General features: G+C 37.3%; 1 protein-coding gene across 2 annotated transcripts in view; it reads right to left on the reverse strand.

The window, feature by feature from the left end:
• Positions 1-26205, reverse strand: part of plcl2 (phospholipase C like 2) — a 34085-nt gene extending 7880 nt beyond the window's left edge. Inside the window, exons 1-8 of one of the 2 annotated variants that reach the window (XR_013326856.1) lie at positions 25874-26205; positions 25373-25585; positions 14471-16954; positions 13481-13684; positions 8609-8684; positions 4703-4812; positions 3542-3802; positions 1540-1619 (exon numbers count right to left, since the gene is read on the reverse strand). Coding sequence is in view for 1 of the 2 variants with exons in the window: in XM_077720573.1 (XP_077576699.1) it covers positions 3581-3802; positions 4703-4812; positions 8609-8684; positions 13481-13684; positions 14471-16954; positions 25373-25567 (3291 nt within the window). In the remaining variant the exon portion in view is untranslated. Of the gene's footprint in view, positions 1-1539; positions 1620-1808; positions 3803-4702; positions 4813-8608; positions 8685-13480; positions 13685-14470; positions 16955-25372 lie in introns of those variants that run through there. The other variant, XM_077720573.1, reaches the window with a different exon arrangement.
• Between the last annotated feature and the right edge of the window lie 1782 nt (positions 26206-27987).

The following is a 27987-nucleotide window of genomic DNA, read 5'->3' on the forward strand; positions in this document are numbered from 1 at the left end:
AACATTGTTTTTTGGGGCTCCAGGAGCCAAAATGGCAGCTAACAAGGAACTTTCTAGTTAGCGTGAATATAGCTAACGAGTTTGACGGCTTCTATGTGAAGAATCATAAAGCGTTTATTTTTTTTGACGTAAAAACAGAACTTTGTGGGTGTTTTGATCAATTTTCTATACGCGCTAACATTGTTTATTGGGGCGCTAGGAGCCAAAATGGCAGCTAACAAGGAACTTTCTAGTTAGCGTGAATGTGGCTAACAACTTTGACGGTAAAAGGGCTGGCTTTTACGTAAAGAATCATAAAGTTTTTAGTTTATTGACGTAAAAACAGAACTTTGTGGGTGTTTTGATCAATTTTCTATACGCGCTATCATTGTTTTTTTTTGGGCGCTAGGAGCCAAAATGGCAGCTAACAAGGAACTTTCTAGTTAGCATGAATATAGCTAACGAGTTTGACGCCCCTGCGGTAAAAGGGCTGTCTTTTTACCTCATCGCTTCTGTTTGTTTTTTTGACATGTAATCCTTTTTTTGTTGGTTTGTTTTGATATCTTAATAAAGTGCCATATGCTCACATTGACGTGGTGCGGTAAGGATGCCGCAATGCATTGTGGGAAGGTGGCAGGTGCCATTGGCATCCCAGCTGAATAAAAACATGATTAGATTGAAAACTTATGAGCCGCCTTAGGGAGGGTGAGTGTGGGAAGGGGAGGGGCACTTTGGGGAGAGATAAGGATGGAATCATTTTGAAAGCAAAGCCTGTCATCTGGTGGCCTAAAGTGGAACTGCAGTACAATTGAATTGTATAAAATTGGATTGTACATTAATGCAAGTAAGTTCTAATTATAAAAAACCTATAGTTTGATCTTTAGTTTGTAAATTTGGAACATTTTTTTAGCTATATAATAGATTTAGTCATTATTTTTTTACAAAAAACATTTGATTTAATTTTGATTATGTAAATTAGTTCCAAAATACTGATAAAACATTCCTCGCTGCCATCCCTCCTACATCTAATGGTTCGGACATCTGTCGCTGCTCAGTCAAAGGGCTTAAATCCCGCCTCCGTACTTGGCTCCTCCCTTTCCCCCCATTTCTCCAACTTGTATTGCTTACTTTCTACCAGCAGAGGTCAGCATTGTACCTTTTATTATTTGAACTGCATGTTGACAAATATAAAATGAACAATTAGGATATATATTTCTGATATTTATGTGAGAGATCAATCAAAGATTACTTTAGTATTTGTATTAAGTTTAGTATTATATTTATAACAGATTTTTTTATGTTTAAATTAACTTTTCTGAGTGTTTTTTTTCTTATGCGTCTGACTATTTCAAATATTTTCTGACTAAAACATGACTGAATTGAATTTTTTGGCTTTTATTTTGAAAAAAAATATTTCCTATGATGCTATTTATATATAAATAAATAACTGTGGTACTTGCAAATACATTAAAACCTATCTAAAAACAAAAAAAGACCTTAAAATGGTAAAAAATGACGATAATTTGTACAGGGTTCGTGTCGGCCATAAAACGTACTTACTTTAGTGCTCGCGTGTCATCAAAAATCTCTTGAAAGCCACTTTGGTATTTTAGCTTTGATGAAAAAGCACCCATAAAAACCTAAAAAGGATCACAAAGATACAAATACAGATTAAAGACTTGGGTCTGAAAGGTCAGTGTTTTGGTTTTTAACTGACAATTTTCCAAACAAACATTAAAATTGCCTTACTGGGTCTGTTTTTTGGACTATAAAAATTAAAATAGTTTACTCTAGTCATGGTGTAGTGAGAAAACAAAAAGTATACAAAGTCGCATGACTGTATTTATTTTATTTGACAGAGATTGAAGTAGTTGATGAAGAGTTGAAATGAGTTTTTGGGAGATTTGAAATGCATGATTGGACAGAAAGAAAGCCATTTTTGGTCTTAAAATGTTATTATGTATCAGTTTCATTGACGAAAATAGACTTTTAAACCATTTAAACTGGGAAATATTCCAGTTTGAACTAGATTTGACGTCTATCGCAGTCAATGGCAGCCAAAAAGTTAATAAAAAAATGTAATAACTCCGCATAAGAACCTTCAAACTGGATTTCAAAATTCTGCCTGTCACACATAATAATACTATGCATACATTTGTATTTTTCTTATAAAATAAATCCTTTTTTTGTTTTTAAACCCATGTTAAGTCATTTTTTTTCTTTAAAAAAAAGGGAAAGTAACAGGTATCTCCATATATACACATCAGGTTTGTGTTTGGCACATGACAAATTCAGGAATGTAAACATTTCTTCCTTTTACATTCACTATTTGTGCTTTAAGGAACATTTCCGAATACCCGAAAAGTTTGCAAGTTATGGGAGTGCGTACGGGTAAGTCTCCAGTCCGTGGAGAAAAGTCCATAAGTTGGAAAAGTCTTTGCCGGTTGGTCTCCCCGGGAAGTAAACGCAATTGCGGGATTATTCCGTACAGTTACCAGTGAGCTTTACATTTCAGAAATCCTGTCTTGTTTGGTTTGAACAGATTTGTAAGTGTAAAAAATGGCGGAATTTCCAAAGAAGTTTTGAAGATGGAAGAGTCGGTGAATGGGAAATTACGTGAGATTTTGTTGGGATTTCAGCAAAAAATTTAAGATTTTGTCGGGATTTCAGATTTTTAAAAAATATTTTGGCAGGATTTCGGCAAATATTTGAGATTTTTGGGGATTTCGGCAAAGCATGAGTTTTTGCTGGGATTTTAGCAAAAACATGAGATTTTGTCAAGATTTTAGCAAAAATATTGAGATTTTGTCAGGATTTTAGCAAAAATATTGAGATTTTGTCAGGATTTAAGCATTTTTTTTTAGATTTTTCAGGACTTGAGCAAAAATTAGATTTTGTCGGGATTTCAGCAAGAACGTGAGATTTTGTCTGGATTTTAGCAAAAAATGAGATTTTGTCGGTATTTCAGCAAGTATTTGAGATTTTGTCAGGATTTCGGCCAAAATTGTGAGATTTTGTCTGGATTTCAGAAAGAAAATGTGAGATTTTGTTGGGATTTCTGAAAAAAATGTGAGATTTTGTTGGGATTTCTGAAAAAAATGTGAGATTTTGTTGGGATTTCAGCAAAAAGGTGAAATTTGCAATACAATACCCTGGTGTAAATCACAAGATTTTCCATCCAATCTATTAAGATTCGAACCCATCAGAATTTGCGTTGCAATAGTGGCGAAAGCCTCAAAATATTTGCCGAATCAAACTCCAAAGTATCACAGTGTTTCTCTAGTATCATGTGAAACAAATCCTATGAAACTTAAGCTAAAATTCCTCTCATTTTCTGCCAATCCGGACAAAACTTTACCCATCAAATACCAATCAACCCATTTCACCATTCCCAAACATTTCACTTGAATATTAATTACATCCCTTTTGAAAAGAGTGCCTCTGAAGATTGCTACATTAGCTTCGCAAGCTAGCTCCATATTTTACCGCGATTCATGGTCAAACTTCCCAGTACCGCCTTGGCAGGCCGCCATTTTGAATGTTTTCCCCTTGGTAAAAATACCTGAGAGCACTAAGCGGCGTCCGGTGGTGGAAAAAGTGGTCATTTGTCTTCTTCGTTATCGTCTTCGTCGTCTTCCGTTAGCTCGTCCTCGGCCGTGGCCTTCTCGGGAATGGCCTCTAGGCTGCGCCGGCTACTTTTGGAGTCGGACGATCCGCCGGCAACTCTGCCTTTGGCTAGGTCGCATGTTAGCGCAGCGTAATGGATCTGTTTCAGGTTTTCCTGCACTTCGCTACGGGCGTGTTTCAGAAGGTCTGCTTGACCCTGAAACCAGAAAATTAATGATAACAATGAGTGGAAAGCTAGCATATTTGTGAACATTTTTTTTTAGCATTATAGAGCTGAAAGTATCAAAATTTATAACAAAATTAGAATGAAGTTTAGTGTAAAGTTAGATGAAACTTATTTTTGAGTGTCTGCATTGTAATCCAAGTTCGTTTAGATATGTTTATGTTATGTTGCTATGTGCGTTGCCATGCAAAAAAAATGTGGCCTAAGAAAGTCAATGATGAGTGCCGACTTTGTGTTTTAGGATCAAATTAAAATGAAGGGTATAGATGTATATATTAAATTTCCTGATTTTTCCCCTTTTAAATCAATAATTGTCATTTTTTAATCATTTTTTTGTGTTTTTAGGTCAAAAATCATTTTGTAAAATCTGAAGCAATATTAAAATAAACATTTTTTTAGATCTAGAAGGGTATACATGTATAGTAAATTTCCTGATTTTCCCCTTTTAAATCAATAATTGTCATTTTTTAATCAATTTTTTATGTGTTTTTAGGTCAAAAATCATTTTGTAAAATCTAAAAATATATTTAAAAAAAGCTAAAATAAACATTGTTTTAAATCTATAAAAAAACGGAATATTCAGGGATTTTAATCCAGTTCTTTTAATCCATTTATTTAAAAAAAAAATCAAAAAATTATATCTAAAATGGTCCGGCCCACATGAAATCGAATTGACATTAAAAAAACTCCCTGATTTCCAATAAATTCCCATCTAATTTCCGAGGACATTCTTTTAGCCAAACTATGAAAAAAATGCTGTAAAATATCTATGTTTAAAAACTTCCATTGGATTGATGGCATCGGAATGGCAACAGAGTTTGCCATGTTATGTTACCATGCGGGTTGCCATGCAAAAAAAAAAAAATGGGTTACCTTGAGAATAGTGATGTTCCATGTGAAGCTTTCTACCGCCTTGTGAAGTTTTCGGCCCTTTAAACCTTCCTTCACCGCCAAATCGTGGAGATTTTGGTGGAACTGCATGGCTGACAAAAACAAATACATCCAATAGTCAAACATTTGGCTATATTCTACCGTACAAATAACAAAAAATATATATATAAAGATATACGCAGAAAGGCATTTGGCGATGATGATGATGATGAGGACGACGAAGGAGGGGGCGGCGGCTTATTCTCTAAGGTTCCGTCCTAGCGGCGAGAACCTACATAGTGGCACTCCCCAACGTCACCTAGAGCTGTTGCTGCTGTTGGTGTCGTTGCCGTGGCAACAGGAGTAATTACCCCCTCCTCCTCATATCAAATGTTATATATATTAATATTGGTTAGGGATTTTTTTTGAGGGGGGGTTTGTTTGATGACCTGAATTGACCGGCACGTTTTAATATGGGCACGTTTTCCGTGAAAGTGTCTTTTTTGATAGTGTGAGGCCAATCGGTACACACACACACACACATGTAAGGGGGTTGCCTAGCAACACTGGACAGAGTTTGGCAGGCTTGGAGCAAAGAGGGAGCATCCCTTTTTCTTCGTGAAAATGAACGATAATGCAGTGCATACGTTGACTTCTATTAAAAAAAATTAAAAATATATATGTTTTTCTTAAATTGATAAAAAAAATGTATTGTTTCCACAAAAAATGTCTTAAAAAATCCCAATTAGAATATAAAGGGGTCATAAAAAACATTTTTTTCTTAAATTGATAAAAAATGTATTGTCTTCCCCCAAAAAATGTCCTAAAAAATCCCAATTAGAATATAAAGGGGTCATAAAAAACATTTTTTTCTTAAATTGATAAAAAATGTATTGTCTTCCCCCAAAAAATGTCCTAAAAAATCCCAATTAGTATATAAAGGGGTCATAAAAAATATTTTTTTTCTTAAATTGATAAAAAATGAATTGTCTTCCCCAAAAAATGTCCTAAAAAATCCCAATTAGAATATAAAGGGGTCATAAAATATATATATTTTTTCTTAAATTGCTAAAAAAATTATTGTCTTCCCTAAAAAATGTCTTTAAAAATCCCAATTAGAATATAAAGGGATCATAAAAAAAATATTTTTCTTAAATTGATAAAAAAATATTGTCTTCCCTAAAAAATGTCTTTAAAAATCCCAATTAGAATATAAAGGGGTCATAATTTTTTTCTTTTCTTAAATTGATAAAAAATGTATTGTCTTCCCCGAAAAATGTCTTAAAAAATCCCAATTAGAATATAAAGGGGTCATAAAAAAAAATATATTTTTCTTAAATTGATAAAAAAATTATTGTCTTCCCCTAAAAAATGTCTTAAAAAATCCCAATTAGAATATAAAGGGGTCATATATATTTTTTATGGATTTCTTGCCATTATTCACGTTTGGGTATTAAGACCCTAAAGCCAGGTTTACCCGGCAACATGAAATTTGGTAGACATAATTTGGCATTTTTTGTTGCAATTTTAGAGTGCGCTACTGTGATTTTCCGGATTTAGCTGTGTTTGCGTTTTTAATCGAACAACCCCCACAAGTACGTATGCTGTGTGTGTGTGTGTGTGTGTGTGTTGTGTACAAATGGAAACAGCCTACGGGAGTCCCTTTATTAAATAACGGAGCTCAACTCACCAGAGAGGCGAGAAACACCAGCCAAGGATATTTGACCATATCTCATTATGATTAAATATCAAGAAGACTTCAGAAATACAAGTCGCATTTTTGTTTTGTTTGTTAGATTAAAAACAAGGAGGGGAAAAAATGTATTTACAGAAATTATGTCTACTACCCTTCTACTTTTTTGTAAAATGTTGGTAAAATGTACATTAAAAAATAATAATAACAGTATAGGCCATTTGTAGGTTAATAATGACGCTGAGCAATTTAACGACAATTGATTTAATATTATATATTAATATATATATTGATTAATTAATTAATCGCATCAGCTCTAAAGATGAATTATTCTCAATTTTTGTTTATTAATGCATGATAGATTAAACAAATAATTTTGATAAAAGTAGTTAAATAATTGAAGGACTTTTTGAGGAAAAAAATATAATTTTCCAAAGCAAATTTTTTTTTTTATAAAAAATAACATAAAATAAAATAATATATAAAATAAAAATAATATAATATAAATAATATATAAAATATAAAATAAAAACCTCAAAAATGAACTAAAACAAATTGTAATAAACCAAAAAATATATATAATTCAAATAAGTGGGTACTTAAGAGTACTTTACTATTAGAATTTGATGATATTTTTGTGTGACCTCACCTAGTTTTATCAAATAAACCCCGCCCCTCTCAGACAATGTTTACGCGGCAGCCAATGGCAGTAGCTCTGTCCACTCTTATGTTTTTTGTGCGTTTTACAGCAGGTGAACCGAATAAGACGTCAATTACCATCACTAGTACTTCCAATCTCTTCACAATACCCCAACACATACTTGACGACACATACTTCCATTAAATAATTTAAACTACCAACTCCCCCCCCCAAAAAATTGCCCTGTCGTGATCCCCAAGACAATGCCCAAACAATCTCTTAAAGGGGAAGTACACTTACCATGACCCATTTCCAAACAACACAATACTTACATAACAACCTCCTGTTGAATCAAACTCCACCCTCTCACACTTTTTAATACCCAGAAAATATGACTTGGTATATTTTCTACTTTTGTAAATAGTATTTTTTTTCTTGAATGTTTTTTTGTTTGTATTCGCACCTCAGGGGGAAGACTACCGTTTGCTCATAAACGCCTCGACAGCCAAAGAAGCTCACTGTCAACGGGTGTTCGCACATTACGTGTGTGTGTGTGTGTATATGTGTGTGTGTGTGTGTGTGTGTACACAACAATAACAGTTACATCACATCCTGGAGCGCTAAGCAAGATGTTGAGCAGAAACGGAAGGGGGGTAGAGAGCCAAATAACAGCTTGTTTTGCTTGGAATATCCTCAGTTATTTTGAGGTGGTGATGGTCAGGCAGAAAAAGTGCATGCTGGGTTATAATATTGCTGACTTTAAGGTTACGTTATGCAAAAATAAACTGCTGTGGGTTAGGGAAATGTATGTAGGAGGTAAATGAGTCAATTGGTTGATGTTTATGGGGACTAGATGGCTAATCTGTTTGGACAATGTTTAGAAAGGGATTCCAATTTTGAAACGTTAGTGTGTTATTATTGGGGCAGGTTTTTTTTTATTGTATTTTAATTTCAAGAATTTTGCTTACCGTATTTTAGGGACTATAAGGCGCACCGCATTATAAGGCGCACCGTCAATGAATGACATTTTTTCCATATTTAAGGCGCACTGTATTATAAGGCGCACTGTATTATAAGGTGCACTGTATTAAAAGGTGCACTGTATTATAAGGCGCACTGTATTATAAGGCGCACTGTATTATAAGGCGCACTGTCTATTTTGGAGAAAATTTAAGACTTTTAAGTGCGCCTTATAGTGGTGAAAATACGGTAATTGCTATTGACTACAGGTATGAAGCACTCAATCACGACTTTACAGTCACCTCTAGAGCCAGCCATTGTTGATGTTTTGGATTTTTTTTGTATAAAATCTTGCAGTGGGGGAGGAGCTATATGATGGAAGATTTTGTAAACTAAGATGGCTGATCTGCATATTTAACAGTATTGTTTCAGTTCAGGCGTTTGTGTTTTTTTTAATATCCGACAGTGGTGGTTTTTCGTTATTGGTTTTCTGTTTTTTTCCATATATAAGACGCACTGAATATTAAGGCGCACTGTCTATTTTGGAGAAAATTTAAGACTTATAAGTGCGCCTTATAGTCGTGAAAATACGGTAATCAAAAGTTTTAGTTCTTACCGGCTTTTTGTGTTTGCAAGATCCTCTCATAAATCCCGTCAAAGCTCTCCAGGAGAGTCTTGCTAGTCTGGATCACCTAAAAAAAACCCAGAAAAAACACAAAATATTCATGTTATATTGCAGTTTTGCAGGCACTTCCGCACACGGGAGGTCTACAACAGACGGCGGGCGTTTTAGCAAGAAGGCCGGCGTGGGCGAGGTCGTGTTGGCATAAACCCGAAATTAGAGGGAAAGCAGACAGGAGGACTTTTCTATAAAAAGCCTGAAGTCTGGAGGCTTCCGATGGAGACGGGTTTTCGAAAAGGGAGAAAATGTGGCTCTTGAGGTAATTTTAGCAAGTCAAACATCAGGGTGAGTCATAGCCTGTTGCTAAATTTAGACGCTCCACTGTTGAATGGAGAGTGTCGACTGGAGAAAACACATCGACATTTCAGCAGAAGGAAGTTAAACGGAATAACGAGACAGATCGACCATGTTTTTGCAGCTGTCAATGGGGACGAAGACGTCAAATTTATTGAGTAGAAGGGAATGATTGGATCCAGAGTTGTTGACAAGATGAGTAAATTTGGAGTACAACTTGGTCAACAAGTTTTGTTTTTTAAGGTTCTGAATAACTTCATTAACCCTTTCATGCGCAAATTTTGTTGTTTTTGTCGTTTTTTTTCAAAAGGACAACATTTTGTGGCCTCTAATTGTAGTATTATTGTTTATCAAAAATATTTTGCAATGGGAAAAATATGAATCAGCTTAAAATATAAATAATTTAGTTGAAGGATTTCTTTGGGCTTGGCATTTGGTCGCCTGGACGTTTGGTCGCCCGGACGTTTGGTCGCCCGGATGTTTGGTCGCCCGGACGTTTGGTCGCCCGGACGTTTGACAACATGACTGAGAGTTTTCTGTTGAAGTCAGCTCTCAAAATTATATTCATGGGAGTTTAATATCTAAATATCTACAATTGAAACCAGCTCTCAAAATTATATTCACCCAGGCGATCAAACATCTGGGCGACCAAACGTCTGGGCGACCAAACATCCGGGCGACCAAACGTCCGGGCGACCAAACGTCCGGGCGACCAAACGTCCGGGTACCCAGAGAAAACCCATACAGGCCCCGGGAGAACATACAGACCTGGATTTGAACCTAGAACCCCAGAGTTGTGAGGCCGACCTGCTAACCACTCAGTCTACATATTAATCAATTTCATATTTATTGATTATTTATGTCTGTTTTTGTTGTTATTAGTACACTATGCGATGGGAGCTTTATACATTATACTTGTATAATGACAATAAAACCATTCAATTGAATTCCTTCATAAACAACAAGTCGAAAAATATCAAAGTCGTACTGCAGTGATTATTGACTTTTTATAACCACAAACTAAAGCCACTTGTTAAAAGTACTCCAGTATTGCGGCAGTGGAACTAAACCATTAATTTGTCAATTATTCGCTAAAAGCAACGTTCAAATTGCAAGGCTGCCTGTGATGCTTTAATAACAGAAAAAACATTACAAGTTCTTTTTAAATTGGCTTCGACTACAAGGCCTTTGAAGCGTATGAAGACACTACCGAGTGCGTTCTTCTTCTTTGGAAAGCGTGTTTATAATTTTGTGGCGCAATCACGGCGGCGCTACGGGCTGCAGTTAGCCGTACGCTATCATTACCTCCCGCAGGGTGAAGTCAAATGACCATGTGATTTATTTTGAGAGGATACTGTGCGTTCTTCCGAGATAAAGTGCAGCCTAAGCACTTTACACTCAACTATCGTGTCTAAGTGCTATTAGCGGTGTTAGCTGTCCAATCCTTGTGAACAAAGAAAATAAATGTTTAAGCATTCTGTCATTTCTTCTCCATGGTGACACGACAAAACAACAAGTTTAAAATAAAATCGTAATAAAAAAAACTGAAAATAATTAAGATCAGACGAAAAAAAAACAATGCTTTTTTTGGGGGGTGCTCGGACGTTTGGTCGCCGGTCTTTTGGTCGCCAGTCAAATGGTGACAGAAAGATTATTGTTTGAAACCAGCTCTCAAAATTATATTCATGAGAGAGAGTTTAATATCTAAGAGAGAGAGTTTAATATCTAAGAGAGAGTTTAATGTCTAAGAGAGAGTTTAATATCTAAGAGAGATAGTTTAATATCCAAGTACTGTTTAATATCCAAGTACTGTTTAATATCTAAGTACTGTTTAATATCCAAGTATTGTTTAATATCCAAGTACTGTTTAATATCTAAGTACTGTTTAATATCTAAGTACTGTTTAATATCGAAGTACTGTTTAATATCTAAGTACTGTTTAATATCCAAGTACCGTTTAATATCCAAGTACTGTTGAACATCTAAGTACTGTTTAATATCGAAGTACTGTTTAATATCTAAGTACTGTTGAATATCTAAGTACTGTTTAATATCCAAGTATTGTTTAATATCCAAGTACTGTTTAATATCCAAGTACTGTTTAATATCCAAGTACTGTTTAATATCTAACTACTGTTTAATATCTAAGTACTGTTTAATATCTAAGTACTGTTTAATATCGAAGTACTGTTTAATATCTAAGTATTGTTTAATATCGAAGTACTGTTTAATATCGAAGTACTGTTTAATATCGAAGTACTGTTTAATATCCAAGTACTGTATAATATCCAAGTACAGTTTAATATCCAAGTACTGTATAATATCCAAGTACAGTTTAATATCTAAGTACAGTTTAATATCTATGTACTGTTTAATATCCAAGTACTGTTTAATATCTAAGTACTGTTTAACATCTAAGTACTGTTGAATATCTAAGAACTGTTGAATATCTAAGTACTGTTGAATATCTAAGTACTGTTTAATATCTAAGTACTGTTTAATATCTAAGTAGTGTTTAACATCTAAGTACTGTTTAATATCCAAGTACAGTTTTATATCTAAGTACTGTTTAATATCTAAGTACTGTTTTCACACTTTTGAAATACTTGAAATACCCAATCAATCATACTTTACATCCAATGCATGTTAGCACCACACTTTGTCCCCACAGAGGTTTTTCCTCCATAGAAGTAACACAGGGTTGGTCACGGCCTCTCAATTAAAGACCCGGAATGTCAGTTGACACCCAAAGCCGGCCCCCACATTATCCACAGTATGCTTCCTTTTCAATTGGCCGATTGTGTCCCCCAAATACCTGTCAGCCACTCTCCCAAACCCTAAACTCAATCGTCCTCTTTCCATCACTAACAATTACCTCCGCAAGGGTCACCTTAACACGCACTGCCGCCATTGCGTAAGCGTTCGAATTGAAAAACCCCAACACTTGTGGTGTAAGTGATTAGGGGCTAAATTATTCAACGCCTGACAACAACATCCGTTCTTCTGACATGCGTAGGGGAGCTCTGGCACGTAAAAGAATTAAGTTATGAATAATAAGGAAGACGGGGAAAGCCTGGCGTGTTACATAATGCGTCACTATTTATTTTAATGCGCAACGGACATGGCGTTATTAGCTTGCCAAGGCCGCTATCCTCTTAAAAAGAGCGCCAAGGTCAAGCCGTTGATCTGAACAGAGTGGAAAGTGATTATTTTTTTGGGTCGTTGAAGCCTACACATATATCTGCCTATCATTATAATATGGCGATTTTACTCATTAATGTTGCGGTGGTGCTGAAGTCCATCCCAAATGATTTTGCAGAGCGACGGGTCAATTGCAGGTTAGCCATTGTTTTTCTATGGTAGTTGGGTGCTTAAGGTAAACTATGTTAAAATGATGGACCAGATATGGCAATAAAAAATAAACCAGTGCAATATAGGGATTTTCCGATGCTGATTTTTAAAATGTCAATATGGTTTGTTTTTAAAATATCGTATTTTCACGACTATAAGGCGCACTTAAAAGTCTTAAATTTTCTGCAAAATAGACAGTGCGCCTTATAATCCAGTGTGCCTTATATATGGAAAAAAAAATAGAAAACCAAAAAGAAAAAAAACACCACTGTCGGATATTAAAAAAAACACAAACGCCTGAACTGAAACAATACTGTTAAATATGCAGATGCCATCTTAGTTTACAGCATCTTCCATCATATAGCTCCTCCCCCACTGCAAGATTTTATACCAAAAAATGCAAAACATCAACAATGGCTGGCTCTAGAGGTGACTGTAAAGTAGTGAGTGCCTGGAAGTCAATAGCAATTACCGTATTTTGACCACCATAAGGCGCAGTTAAAAGTCTTAATTTTTCTCCATAATAGACAGTGCGCCTTATAATACAGTGCGCCTTATATATGGAAAAAATGTCATTCATTGAGGGTGCGCCTTATAATGTAGTGCGCCTTATAGTCGTGAAAATACGGTATATGTTTTCCCATACTAATCCAATACCAGAATTTTTTATTCAGTAAAAATAATGCCAAAAAAAAACAATGTATTAAAGTTGAAGTATTAAAGCCACCAAGACTAATTTGAATGAAACTGATAAGATCCTTGTGGATTTCCCGTGTGTGGCTCCAGTTTTTTTTTTAACTAGGTATACAATGTCTTCTGTGTCTTGTCTTGCTACTGCAACCAAGGAAATCTCCCCAATACGGGATCTAAAAGTTCTAATCTAATCTAAAAACAATAAACAATGTTTTACACTATGCTCTGTTGCATTCATTAGCTTCTAAAGACCACTCATCAGACATATTTGCCAAGTGTTTTGATTTAGTGCATTTGGAAAAGCATGACCATACATAAATCAGACGCATCTAGCGGATGGGATCCAATCTTGTGACAAAATCCAATCCCGTCGGGAATTCCAAAAATAGCCGTATCGAATCGAGACATCTCTAATTTAACAGAAAAACTTTGTCTCATCTCAAGACGGAACTCAAACTTGCTACTCACCGAGTCGTAGGTGGTGACCACTTTCTTGAGGACCTCTGGGAGCAAACCTTGGGGCTCCATGATGGGATAGTGGTCAGCCAAGTTGAAGAGTAACAGAGCCCCACTATCTGGTGTGCTAAGACGAGGGGAGAGAGCCAGAATGCACTGCTTCAGGTTGGCCACGGCGGAAAGGCCGCACAGCTCTTTAAAGGACACAATGGCATTCTGTAGAGGGAGAAGACAAATGGGGAAATTACTACTCTGTAATGTCTGGCTTTTTGGCCAAGTCGACAGTCTGGAAGAAGCTGCAATTAGCTTGCACTTAAATGACCTCCGGGCAATCGGACACCACTTACCGGCGAAAGGCAGACAGGTAGTGAGGAAGCACCGACACGAACTGATTCGATTTAGAATTCAGTCTGTTATGCACAGTTTGTTAAGCTATAAGAACAAAGTGGAACAAACTACAGTATTTTCTTGCATATAAACCGTATTTGTCGCTAAAAAAATGCTGACTAAATCGAGGGTACGGCTTATATGCGCATAAATTAGACTTGACATGCGTGAAACGCCATGTGACTGATACGGTCATTTATTTCAAACTAGAGAAAAGATAAAAATATAAAATGCCAAACTAAATGTATTTGTACTCTATTAAAACCATGAGTATGGGGGTAAAAATTGTGAATCAGGGGGCGGCTTATACGAGAGAAATTGTAAAGTTCTACGATTTTAAGGGTATGGCTTATACGAGAGAAATTGTAAAATTCAACAATTTTAAGGGTTAGGCTTTGACAAGAGAAATCATGAAATTCTACGATTTTAAGGGTAAGGCTTATACGAGAGAAATAGTAAAATTCTACAATTTTAAGAGCAATGCTTAACCGGGAGATATCGTAAAATTCTACGATTATACGCGAGAAATCGTAAAATTCTACGATTTTAAGGCTAAGGCTTATACGCAAAGTGGCTAATATGCGGGAAAGTACAGTAGTTGACAAAGTGTCTAACCTGCATGTTTTCTCTGAGGTCCGTAGCCTCCCTCAGCGGTAAGGAGGCCGTCTTGAAGACATCGTCCAGGGCCTTAACCAGCAACACCCGCATACTGGCGTACTCCCGGCTCCTCTTGCCCTTGCGCACAGACAGTCCTCGCTTGTGGGGCTTCCCGCCGCCTCTCCGGTTGGTGATGGCGACATGAACGAAAAGTAGGGTGTGCGGCAGGACCTCACCGGTAAGCGACTGCAGCGGCACGTGGCGAAAACCCGGCTGCAGGCACTCGAATGGGATGGTGTACTGTCCGATGAACTCGTCGCCGATGTAGTCATCGTCCAGCACCACGAATCGAACCATGGCGAGCTCGGGTAGGTTGATCTGGAACTCGAAACTCTCGTCAAACAGCGGGTCGTCCCCGTTCTGATTGACCGTCTTGGTCCGCTGTTCGGCGCAGTCGGCGGGGATGCCGTGGATCTCCACGTAAACGTAAGGGTCAACGACGTCCCCTTTGGCGCCAGAGCCTTTGGGCTTTGGGAAATTCTGCCCACTGATGATTTTGAGATGCAAAAGTTGCGGAGACACACCGGGGACGGAATCCTTGGTGTTAGCGCTGAAGTAGGACACCTGCTCTCGCATGATGGCCGGCCTCAGGACATAACCGCAGTTCCCGTTCTGCCGGAACCAGCCGATGTTCAGATCCATCATCAAGCCGGGAGTCTGGTAGTTCATGGCTACGATCTGGCAACCACATTTCCAAAAGTCCTGCGGGTTCATGTTACTGGAGTCGATCCGCATTGGACTCGGGTAAACGCGTGCCAAGAACTTCTTGTTATAGTTGACGAATTCCCCAGGAAAGTCGCTAGCACAGCGGCTAGCAAAGACCTCGTTGAACGAACAGAGCTCCCAAGGCTTCTGGGCCTGGAACGATGTAGCAAAGTCCTTGAACTCCACTGACTTGCACAGAGTAACCAGATCCGAAAGGTCCTTCGAGAGCTGAAAGTTCTTGGTCGCTATCGTCTGCTGCTCGGCCGAGTCGATACTCATCCTCTGGGACATCTCCGCCCCTTCGTCCTCATCCGTTACCTCGCCCTCCGACCCCGTACAGTTGGTACCAAGTTTCTTACCCTTGAGCAAGATCTTTCCCTTCAGATCCCAAGGGGACGGTAGGTAGCAATCATCCGGCTTGGGTGGATCCGGGCCTAGCTTATCTCCAAGGATCTTCTTGAGGTGCTGGAACATGACCTTCTGCTGCTTCAACGAGCAGTGGTTCTCCAAACACAAGATCAGCGGGAACTGGGACGCCACAAAGGCGTATTTGTTTACCACATCGATGACGCCACGGAAGACGATCTGAGAGGTCATGGTGTGTCCGGTGTAGATGACCGGCTCGCCATCGGGTCCGTCCCAGACGTCTAGCTCCACGCTACGGCATCCCATCTTCAGGGCGCGGATGTACCCGGTCACATCGGAAGGACCCCGGAACTGATCTTCTATTAGGTACGTATTGTGAGAAGCGTTGATGTAGTAGTGGGACAATGGCTGGGTCATGTCCTGGCATACGGTTTTGTGTTCAGGGTCAAATATATGGCACTCTGGAGACAGCAAATAGTTGGTGAAGCCGTCCAACGAGAGCCAACCTCGGAGCCGACCCTCTTCGGACGGTTCGTACTTCTGGATAACTTCGGCGCTGGTGTCCTCGCTAACTTGTGGCGTTCCCTGCTCGGCTTCCAAGAAGATCATCAAGTCCTTGGTGTCCAGAAACTCCTTGTTACTAGAGAATTGGACAAAGAGAAAATAAATTTCCGGCCTGGTACAGAGGTCGTGGAAGACCTCGATGAACTCGTCCCTGGTGACCGGAGAGCCGACTTTGTCCTTGACCTTGTGGAGTTCTTTGAACTTCAACTCGATTTTCACATTTTTCAATCCCGGGCTCAACTTTTTCACCAGCTGCACGGCAGCGCATATCGTTATCTCTCGGCTGCGGTTGACGTCGGCTTGGCCGAAGAGTTCGCCGAGCCAGGAGGAACGCATGTTATTCTGACTACTCTCGATCATATTCAGTGTGTGTTTCCCATAGGAGATCAGGTACCTCAACCCAGTAATCCAGGTATTAGCCACGTCCGCGGTATTGGCCACCAAGTCCAAGGACTCGTAGTTCTCGCCGAAAACGATGGAGAAGGCGCAGTCCTCCGAGATCTGATCGTAGCTTCCGTTAGTCCGGAAAGTGTCGGTGTTCTTCCCCGTGCGGACCTCCTTGATGGACTTGACGTCGATTTTGGCCTTGTCCGACTCCTTCTTGGAGGGTTCCCACCGTAAGGACTGCATGTCGGCGTCCAGCAGGAAATAGCGGTGGTAGACGCGCGAGTTAGAGCGCACCTTCTTCAGCTCCGAGCCGTCCACCATGGCCGTGATGCAGTCGCTGGCGCTGTTTATCTTCTTCTCGGTGGGCATGCTGCTGAAGGATACTGTCTTCTTTCTCTCCTTCCGCTGTCTGGAGGAATCCTGGAAATGCCAAAAAATAACATCAATATTAGGGGAAATTCACATTTGAATATCTCTTAAAAGTCTTTTTGTTAAAAGCCATTGGGCAAAATGAAAGGGTAAAAAAATATATATAGATCTGTATAGCTAGATCTATACCTATACATCTACATTTATACCTCTACATCTATACCTATACATATATACCCATACTTCTATACCTATACATCTATACGCATACATCTATAACTATACCCATACCCATACATCTATAACTATACCCATACATCTATAACTATACCCATACATCTATAACTATACCCATACATCTATAACTATACCCATACATCTATAACTATACCCATACATCTATACCCATACATCTATACGCATACATCTATACCCATACATCTATAACTATACCTATACTACATCTATACCTATATATATACCTATACATCTATACCCATACATCTACACCCATACATCTATACCCATACATTTATACCCATACATCTATACCCATACATCTATACATATACATTTATACCTATACATCTATACATCTATACCTATACATCTATACCTATACATCTATACCCATACATATACATTTATACCTATACATCTATACAACTATACATCTATACCTATACCCATACATCTATACCTGTACCAATACGTCTATACCTATACATCTATACCCATACATCTATACCTATACCCATACATCTATACCTATACCCATACATCTATACCTATACCCATACATCTATACCTATACCCATACATCTATACCTTTACCCATACATCTATACCTTTACCCATACATCTATACCTGTACCAATACGTCTATACCTATACATCTATACCTATACATCTATACCTATACATCTATACCTATACATCTATACCTATACATCTATACCTATACATCTATACCTATACATCTATACCTATACATCTATACCTATACATCTATACCTATTGCTAACTATACATGAATCCAACAGTGAAACACAACCACACATTAACGCCAAGTACAAACACTGGCGGGCTAATGTCTTATGTCTACATCCTGTAGATTAACCTCTATTTCCTCAGGTCAGACAAAGTTTTCCCCCCTTCATCCTGTCTTGACGGCTATACTCCATCCATGCATTGATCGCCTTGAATCTATTTTTTATTTTTTTAAAGTGTGGCGTCCATTTGAGCAATCCAGGAAACGGGGAGGGTGAGGCTAACAGTTAGTAACCCTCCAACTGATGCAAGAATACGCAATGTGCACACACACGGTGACGCTCATTGACGACGGTTGCGAGAACATTGACGGCGTGCCTGCAGTTTCAGCACCTGGTGGACGCCGCCTCGTATGAGGAAATGACAAGAGAGCCTCTCTCTTCTCTCTCCAGAGAGGCTTTGGAAAAGCATTTTGAAAACACACGAGTGCTTGTAGCGAACAAACAAAACACCTGTGTCTTCTCGGGGGCCGGGATGTGACGGTCACATGAGATGAGACAAGAGACGGCAGTGTAACCGGCTTATGAATGCTCAATGTGGACGTCTATCGACGACGTTAGCGTGACCGCCTTGGCGAAGGGAAGGGGAAAATGGGACGGGAGCTGCTTGCTTGAAGGGGGATTCCGTTTGATTTGTGGCCTATTATTGAAAAAAAAAAAACAAGGATGGAAAGATACTACTAGCAATCGTTGAGTGGCATTGGAATTTACATGTTAAGTTGAGAAATTTGAATGCGCGTGTCAGATGATCAAGAATACCTGCACATGTTGAACTCTTAAAAAATGCAGTGAATTGACCAATTAATTTTGAAATAAATCGATAGTCTAAATTGCGCCTAGGTATGAGTGATTGGTCGTTTGTATCATCGTGCCCTGTGATTGGCTGGTCACCAATTCAGGGTGTTGTCACCCGGCTCTGGCCCCAAAGTCAGCTGGGATAGGCTCCAGCACCCCCTGTAAGCCTCATGTTTTGCTTAACCGGAATTGTGCACAAACAGATTTACAAAAAAATGTCTAAAAAATTTTTTTTTGCATTTTGAGTTGGTCATTTTCTAAAATTTTTTAGCTTTTTAAAAAAATAGATAGTAAATAGTAAATGTTAAGAGTAAACATTCTATATCCTTGGATTTATGCGTTTTTTTAAATTAAAAACAAGGAAAAACTGAACATTTTAAATATTCTCTATTTTAGTTTTTTGTCCAAATTCACATTTTTTGTCAAAATGTCAAACTAGCATTAATAAATGAGGGAGAAAACAAACATAACAATTGCTTATGGCAAGATTACTCAGCAAAAAGCAGTAACAAAATAGTTCAAAATCCATCAAATACATATTTCTCAAAAATTTCACGCAAAAACATTTTCTTTCGATCCCATGACAACAAAAAACTGCCAAAAAGAACAACCCCCGATTGACACCTGCTAATTTGCAACAGTTTCACGCTAACACCCTGATAGACCAGTTCTCTATTTTAACCTAGCAAACAGCTAATGCTAACACTTCTTGTTTACTGAACACTTATGAAAAAGCATACAAAAAAAAAAAGACGTTTAAAAGCCACACCCCTCGTTGTTATTGCACAATTGATAATACGCGGTTTTGGGTTGTGCTTACCACATACGTGATGAGTAACTCAAAAATGTTACATTTTAACCCTAAGGCTTTTTTTTCTTCTCTTTTTTAACCGTTTTGGCCTCCATTGAAGAACAACACAACGCCATTTATTGTAGACTGGAAGACATCTGAGTCCAAATGAGCCATCGCAAAACTATTCAATGATTAACGGACTCGGAATACTAATTAAATACTCGTGAAAAGTAACTTTGTTTCATTTGTTGTGTGGTATGCGATAAAAATCATTCTTTTCCCCAGTTGGAGTGTACTGGGGCATTAAACACATTTTTAAAAACTACCATTATGACACAAAATGGCTCCCTGATGGAAAATAATGTGGCTTGTAATGTACCAGAAAAATAAGCAAATTTTAAGAGTTCATTTTTTTGCTAATTGTTAGATACTATTTGGTCAATGGCACAATGTTATTTTAGTAGAGCTGTCCTAAAAACATATTTTTGCCCCCTATATGCCCTAATTTGAGAATTAAAAGGACCAAAATGTAAATCTTAGCCTGTTTTGAAAATATTCTTGTGTATCTTAATTTTTGTTGTTGTTTGGCATTGTAGCTATTTAAAAAAATATATATTAAAAATTATGTTTTTACCACCTGATTCCTCTCTTGTAAAAATGTTCCAGATACTTTTGTGTCTTTAGAGTATATTCTTTTTTTTTATTGATTTTTAGCTAATAATTTTGTTTTTTTTATCTTAAAAGGCCATTCTTTTGCACCTGATTCTGATTTCCTGAAACTGACTTTATTGTTCGTAAGCAAAGACAAAGTTTAACGTTACATTTATTTGAACTGGGAAGACTAGTTAAGTTTAACTGTTATTAACAGTGATAGAAAAATACATTTTTTCATCCGAATAAACCAACTGATGTTTATAATCAAGGACATTCCTTTTTTATATATATATTTTAGTGCATACTGTAGTACTACTGTAGTAGAAGTGTGGAAATTTTGATTTGATGACACTATTTCGTTGCTAAAATGAATAGTTAGACCAAATTATAAGGTTAAGCTTTGTGTATAATTATTGATGGAATTCCAATTTGTAACATTGGGATGATGTTGATTGTAAATAGCTTAGGACAAAGTAAAGTGGAAGATGAGGGAAATTCAGGTCGGACTGGTTTTCTGTTATAGTCTCAAGAAAAAAACCAGTGGCGTGTCCTGCAGGGTTTAGTTTGGTGTGGACACTTGGAATTATGGCAGTCAATATTGGGACAGGGTCAGGACATTTTCAAAGGAAAACAAAGGGGAATAAACCAGAGTGACTCTAAAGGAGTCATAAATAACAATGGGGAAAGACATAACTATGCATATGGATGTACTTATTGCATATTTTTGCATCAGAGTCGATTACGAGTTACCAAATTTTGTGGATCTCTTACCTCAGAAATGTATTAAAGAAGGAAAATGGTCTTGTTTTTTCCCCAAATTGTGCCAAAGCTATCATAAAAAGTCATACAAGAGGGCTATTAATGAAGAAAAAATGGTAAATAAGTTGGGCAGCACAGAATAAGGTTGTGAGCAAATTATGTTTAAATATTAGCTTCTCACAAATTAATAGTCCATTATCATTGATACAATGATTGTTTTCTTACTGCAAAACAGAAAATAACCAACAAAATTATTGTTTTCTTACTGCAAAACAGAAAATAACCAACAAAATGATTGTTTTCTTACTGCAAAACAGAAAATAACCAACAGAAGGATTGTTTTCTTACTGCAAAACAGAAAATAACCAACAAAATGATTGTTTTCTTACTGCAAAACAGAAAATAACCAACAAAATGATTGTTTTCTTACTGCAAAACAGAAAATAACCAACAAAAGGATTGTTTTCTTACTGCAAAACAGAAAATAACCAACAAAATGATTGTTTTCTTACTGCAAAACAGAAAATAACCAACAGAAGGATTGTTTTCTTACTGCAAAACAGAAAATAACCAACAAAATGATTGTTTTCTTACTGCAAAACAGAAAATAACCAACAAAATAATTGTTTTCTTACTGCAAAACAGAAAATAACCAACAAAATGATAGTTTTCTTACTGCAAAACAGAAAATAACCAACAAAAGTATTGTTTTCTTACTGCAAAACAGAAAATAACCAACAAAAGGATTGTTTTCTTACTGCAAAACAGAAAATAACCAACAAAATGATAGTTTTCTTACTGCAAAACAGAAAATACCCAACAAATAGTACTTGTTAACTTGCCAACATCTAAAAAATCGGTAAACAATTAGTCTAATCTTAGTCTTGTGCGCATATAGGCCGTACCCTTGATTCAGTCATCATTTTTTTAGTTACAAATACGGCTTATATGCGAGTAAATATGGTATATATTTTTGCTATGACCAAAAATAGTCCTATAAAACGTTAAAGGTCAGAAAGGCTGTACAATTATGTTTAGATTTATTTCCCTAAAAATTTTACGAAAAGAATAAAACTAAATACTTTTTGTTTTCGATAAGATTTGAGGAAAAGAATCAAGTTTAAGTTAATCCATTAAATAAACATTTTACATAAACAAGACTTTTTTACATGAGCGTTTGAGTGCCAAGTGACTCCCGCGATATTTATCCATCTGTCTTGGCACGGCAAAAAGGCCTCAACGGCACGTGGCCATTTGAAAAAAAAATGACTCACCGCGCATATCAATTATCCCGCGTGCCGAATTACGGGGGTGCGCGGTGGTGCCGTGCGATGATGTAGCTGTACTGTTTTGTGTCCGTTTTTAGGTTGACGTGTGGAAACTTTTGGCCGTGGATGAGTCCATGTATCGGAATTAGATTTTGATAAAAAGGTTGGATAAGAAGCTCTTATTCATTTTGAAAGTATGTAGCTAGCCCGGGGGAGGTGGATGCCATCGAGATAAACTGCACTTTTTGCCAGTCTGGGAAGTTCCAAGGCTGTAAGATTCTTCTTTTGTTCTGACATTTGCACTCCAGAATCTCAAGATCAAAAATACTGTGTCAAAGTGGCGGCCCGGGGGCCAAATCTGGCCCGCCGCATCATTTTGTGTGGCCCGGGAAAGTAAAAAATAAGTTCCGACTTTCTGTTTTAGGATGAAATTAAAATGAAGATTATAGATGTATATTAAATTTCCTGATTTTCCCTATTTTAAATCAATAAATGTAATTTTTAATCATTTTTTTTGTGTTTTTAGTTCAAAAAATATTTTGTAAAATCTAAAAATTTATATTAAAAAAGCTAAAATAAACATTGTTTAGATCTATAAAAACACAGAATATTCAGGGCTTTAAATCTATTTATAAAAAAAAAATCAAAATATATCTAAAATAGTCCAGTCCACATAAAATTAAGTTGTTTTTAGTTCAAAAATATTTTTGTAAAATCGAAAAATATATTTTAAAAAAAGCTAAAATAAACATTGTTTGAGACCAATAAAGAATGAATATTCAGGGCTTTTAATCAATTTATAAAAAAAAATAAAAAATCTAAAAATTATATCTAAAATGGTCCAGCCCGGAAATTTAGTTGGTAGCCTATTCAAGTGTATTCGCAAATTATTGCCATTAATGGACCTGAACTATTTCTAATAACATCCTATCTGTATGTAGTAGTTTTGTTTCCAACCTGTGTAGCTCACAGGAGTTTAAAGTACCGTATTTTCATGACTATAAGGCGCACCACATTATAAAGCGCACCCTCAATGAATGACACTTTTTCCATATATAAGGCGCACTGTATTATAAGGCGCACTGTCTATTTTGGAGAAAATTTAAGACTTTTAAGTGTGCCTTCTAGTGGTGAAAATACGGTAATTGCTATTGACTTCCAGGTATGAAGAAGCACTCACTACTTTACAGTCACCTCTAGAGCCAGCCATTGTTGATGTTTTGGATTTTTTTGTATAAAATCTTGCAGTGGGGGAGGAGCTATATGGTGGAAGATGTTGTAAACTAAGATGGCATCTGCATATTTAACAGTATTGTTTCACTTCAGGCGTTTGTGTTTTTTTAATATCAGACAGTGGTGGTTTTTTCGTTTTTGGTTTTGTTTTTTCCATATATAGGGCGCACTGTCTATTTTGGAGAAAATGTAAGACTTTTAAGTGCGCCTTATACTCGTGAAAATACGGTAATTGCTGTCCTTAAGCCATTTGCACCCAGGAATCGCATCCATATCGTGAAAAACGAAGGAAATTTGAAAGATGGCACGCCTTGTTGTCATTAAGAGACAGCATTTGGGGGGAAATTAACAAGCAAGAACACAATGACTCAATCTTTTGCCTCAAATGTGAGATGGTTCCACACAGTTAATGGACTTTTACATTGTGTTCTTTCTATGAATTTTGATGTGGCTATTCGTCTAATGACTAAAATTGGTACCACACATGGAAAGGACAGTTTGGAACGATTTGTGAGGGGAAGTCGTAATATTGGATGGATGAAAAAACATGGACAAACGGACTGAATTTTTACTACTAGTGTTGTGGTCAAGACCAAAAATATTTAAGAGGAAATTTCCCGAAAGCAAGAACATGACATGATCAAAACATTTGCAAATCGGGAACAATACGCAACCTAGATTTTAAAACCATATAAAAAATATTCAGGAGTTTTTTCCCCATCAAGTTTTTGGTGTAACAATTTCAGGCTCACTAAAATTGGTTAAAAAACTGAAATTAAACCAATAACTATTTAAAAAGCGAATCAATCCCAACATCTACATAATCAAAATAATGGTTTTTGTTCAATTATAATCACATTTTAGCCTAAAAATGTTTTTTTTATTGTTTTTGAAGAAAATTGTGGCTGATTTTTAACCAGAAAATATCATATCATCATTTCAAATATGAATAACCTCATAAAACTGCAAATTTGCATCCCTACAACAGTAAACATGATGATTTGAAGTAAATTTTCCCAAGTTTAAAGTACTCCGGCAGAACAAATCCTGGGTTTAAATCTTATTAAAAAAAGACTGTAACGTGTGCACGACAGCATTTAAGCCTATTAAATCCATCTTCTAGAAGCCAGAATGATGTCAGCATTCTTGGCTGGTCGAAATAAAACTTGCTGAAGCCAAGTTTGCCTACCACAACATGTCTCTGACCACAAATGTGGTATTTAGTGCAGTTTTGTTGCTCTTGTGTACAGTATGAACAGTTCTACCGCTAACAAGTCACATGACATCCTCTTCCAAAATAGCTTTCGTAGGAACTTTTTGAGAAAACCTGCGCATTTACTAACAGGTGGAAAAGACCGCAGGGGGTTTCGACACGTGCGTGTGCTTTCGTCATCTTTGCTACCTATGAGGCAAGATAATATTTGTAAAATAGTACACTGTGTACTTCGGAACCTTTTTGACGAAGAGAGCCACAAAAAAATCATATTTTCTAATGTTATTCCCTGGGAGCCATACTCCGAATTTATAAGTCAAAATACATGTAAATTAGTGCCTTATTTTGTCATTTCACTACTTTAAAGTGAAAAAAATACTTTTGACAACATTCTTATGCAGTTTCTAATCAATGAGTATGCATACCAGAAATCTAATGCAAAAAAAATAAGATTAAAGCAGCTCTAGACATAGTATCTCAGCTATTTTAGCTCACAGGTTAGCAGAAAGCCAGATGTAACCATCACAAGAGCCACATGTGGCTCATGAGCCTAGGTTCCCTACCCCTGTTTTACGGTCTTAATGTAACAAAAGCATTTGAGGTGAAGATGATGCACGTTGGGAGAAAAATAATTGGTGGAAATGATCAAAAAATGTTGTTTTCCTGGAGCTCAGGTAGAGGCTGACATACACAATTTGCACCCACCTTAATGATGCTACTCCTCCGGGGCATATCCGCCTTGTTGTCGGTCTCCCCGGCGGTGGCATCGCCTTGACCGGCCGGGTCTTCACACATGCCACAGTCCCCGTTCGACACCGACTCCTCGCCGGGTGTCTTCCCCGTAGCAGAAGCCGCCGTAAGCACCGGCACGTTGGCCCCGTCTTCCTCCAAGTCCGCCATGGAAGACGCACACTCGCGCTGTTTGGAAAGGAACTCCCGGTTAGGATTTAATCCAAATTCGTACTCGGGTACATCCGCGCGGTGTGTTGCTCCTCGACCATCCGCCGCCGGGTGCTGGAAGGTGCCGCACGGCTAGCACGGGAGGCGTGTACGCGGCTGGGAGAAGACGACGACGACGACAGCGGCGGCGTCCGTACGCCGCACCGTAACATCGGGACTGGGCTAATTAGCCAAAATATGACGGTTAAGAGGGTGGAAACGTGTCTTTTTTGACGGTAGGAATCCCCCACGAGCGGCTCGACTCACCGGGGGCGCTCCAGCTCCAATCCGGCGTCGCAGCTCTCCATCCGGGGAGGGAGCGAGGGAGGGGTGGGGGGCGGTGAGTTAACAGCTGCTTCGGCCAGTTAGCTCTGCGGCTAGCTACCTAGCTAGCATGCTAAGGAGTTGGCTAACTTTATTTCATAACTTTCCGGGCTTGAAAATAGGCTCCATTTCGGGATGGATGAGGGAAACCGGGCTGGGTTTTAGAGATTAACTTCACTCTGGGTCGGGGAAAAGAGCAAAAAATGTGAATTGTTAGTCGCTTTCGAAGCGACTGCATGTACCATGAGACGTGCTGGTGCCTTCACGTGCATGTTGTGGACACGTGAACGCGCATCGACGAGGAACAATAGGCTGTCAATAACATGTCAATCAGTTAAAACTTCAAAATAAAAGTTGATCGTTCGTACTTTTCTTGTCAAAATAGATTGGACGTCTAACGCCGACAAAGGCAGCGACAATTTTAAGTGTGAAATAGTAAGAATAATATTGAGTTCTGGTAATTCGTTTACACAGTCTTGAATGCTTGTTTGTCAATTGTAATTTTAAAAAAAATGTTTATAATTAAATATCGATACAAAAAAATGTTATACATTGTTTTTCATAAACCCTTTGAAGGATTATTCCAAAAAACAAAGTGCAGGTAAAAAAAATAAAATGAAGTAAGGAAAGAGATGTGTACAACTACGACTCCTGCTGGTCATGATGGCGTAGTGACACCCATTTGATTAGATTTGCTAATTTTTACGATAAATAGTAGAAAGCAGTTAGTAGATGACATCATTGATAGTTAACCAATAATTCCTACGTATTAACATATTTTATAAAACATTTTAAGACGTAAATATCCATTAGCATTTCATTACATCTAATGTGAAACAGACTATAGATATATTTTTAAACAACAACATCAATTTGTTATATAAAACAGGCATTCTGGATAAGACTCTAAATTTCCCCTAACTTCTGATTGGTTGTTTATCTCCTTGTTCCCTGTGATTGGCTGACCACCAAATCAGGTGCCTGAAGTCAACTAGTGTAGGCTCCAGCACCCCCGCGACCCTTGTGAGGATAACAGTACATAAAATGAATGACGGAATATATGTCTACCCAAAATGTAATTTCCTGTGAAAAAAACAACTTAAGTTAAATTTTAAACCAAAAAAGAACAGAATAGCACACACACACTTTATAAAGAAAGAGTTAAAGTGCTTATTGAAGCCTGAAGAGAATTAAAAAAAAGTCAACCTTGCATTTCTTTTTATGCTGTCAGCTTGTTAAAATGAATAAAGAAAAAAAAAGTGACATGCACGTCCACGCTTAACATTTCAATAGATGAGGCAAGAGATTTGGAATATTCCCACCTGCTCGGCTTTGTTTACATTTTTATGGGGATGGATTTGTTCTTAAAAATGATGACTCATATGTTTGCTACACCTGCATGATAACACTTTATCATTATAAACGTGCAGAAGTCTAAAGAAATGTTCCAAAAAAGCACGAATTGAAAAGACAAGATGCTATTATGTGTTTTTTTTTTGAACAGATGTTGTTTTTTACACAGTATTTAACTCATTAAAACTAGAGTTACTGTAAATGACTGTTTTCATAGAAAGAATTTAACTCATTATTTCAATTTTTTTGCAAAGAAATGTTAATTAGAAAGCAAAAATATGTGTTAAAAAGTTGGGACTATAAATATTATTGAATTATCCTTATTAGATGTCGAAAATATATTATTTTAACTTATTCCAGATATAATCGTTAGCTTTGTATTGTTAGTTACATAATATTTACTTTTTTACTTTTTAAAAATCAATAATTGCTTTGAATTTACGTTAATACAAACGTAAAAATTAAATAAAAATACTAATGAAAAAACGAGTTACATTACGTTTGTTGTCCTGTTTAACGGGAAACACATATATTGGCCGCCAGGGGGTGGTGCCCTCCTCTCTAAAGAAATCTGGAATTTTAAAGCGTCACACCTGTTTCCTGTTTTTGACAGGAAATGAGAGGGCTCTTTAACTCAAAGCAGAATCGAAAATGCCTAATTCTTCCTACATGAACCCAGCCTTAAGTCAATAATAACTTCTATT

The sequence above is a fragment of the Stigmatopora nigra genome, chromosome 7 (genome assembly GCF_051989575.1).
Source record: "Stigmatopora nigra isolate UIUO_SnigA chromosome 7, RoL_Snig_1.1, whole genome shotgun sequence".
Taxonomy (NCBI): domain Eukaryota; kingdom Metazoa; phylum Chordata; class Actinopteri; order Syngnathiformes; family Syngnathidae; genus Stigmatopora; species Stigmatopora nigra.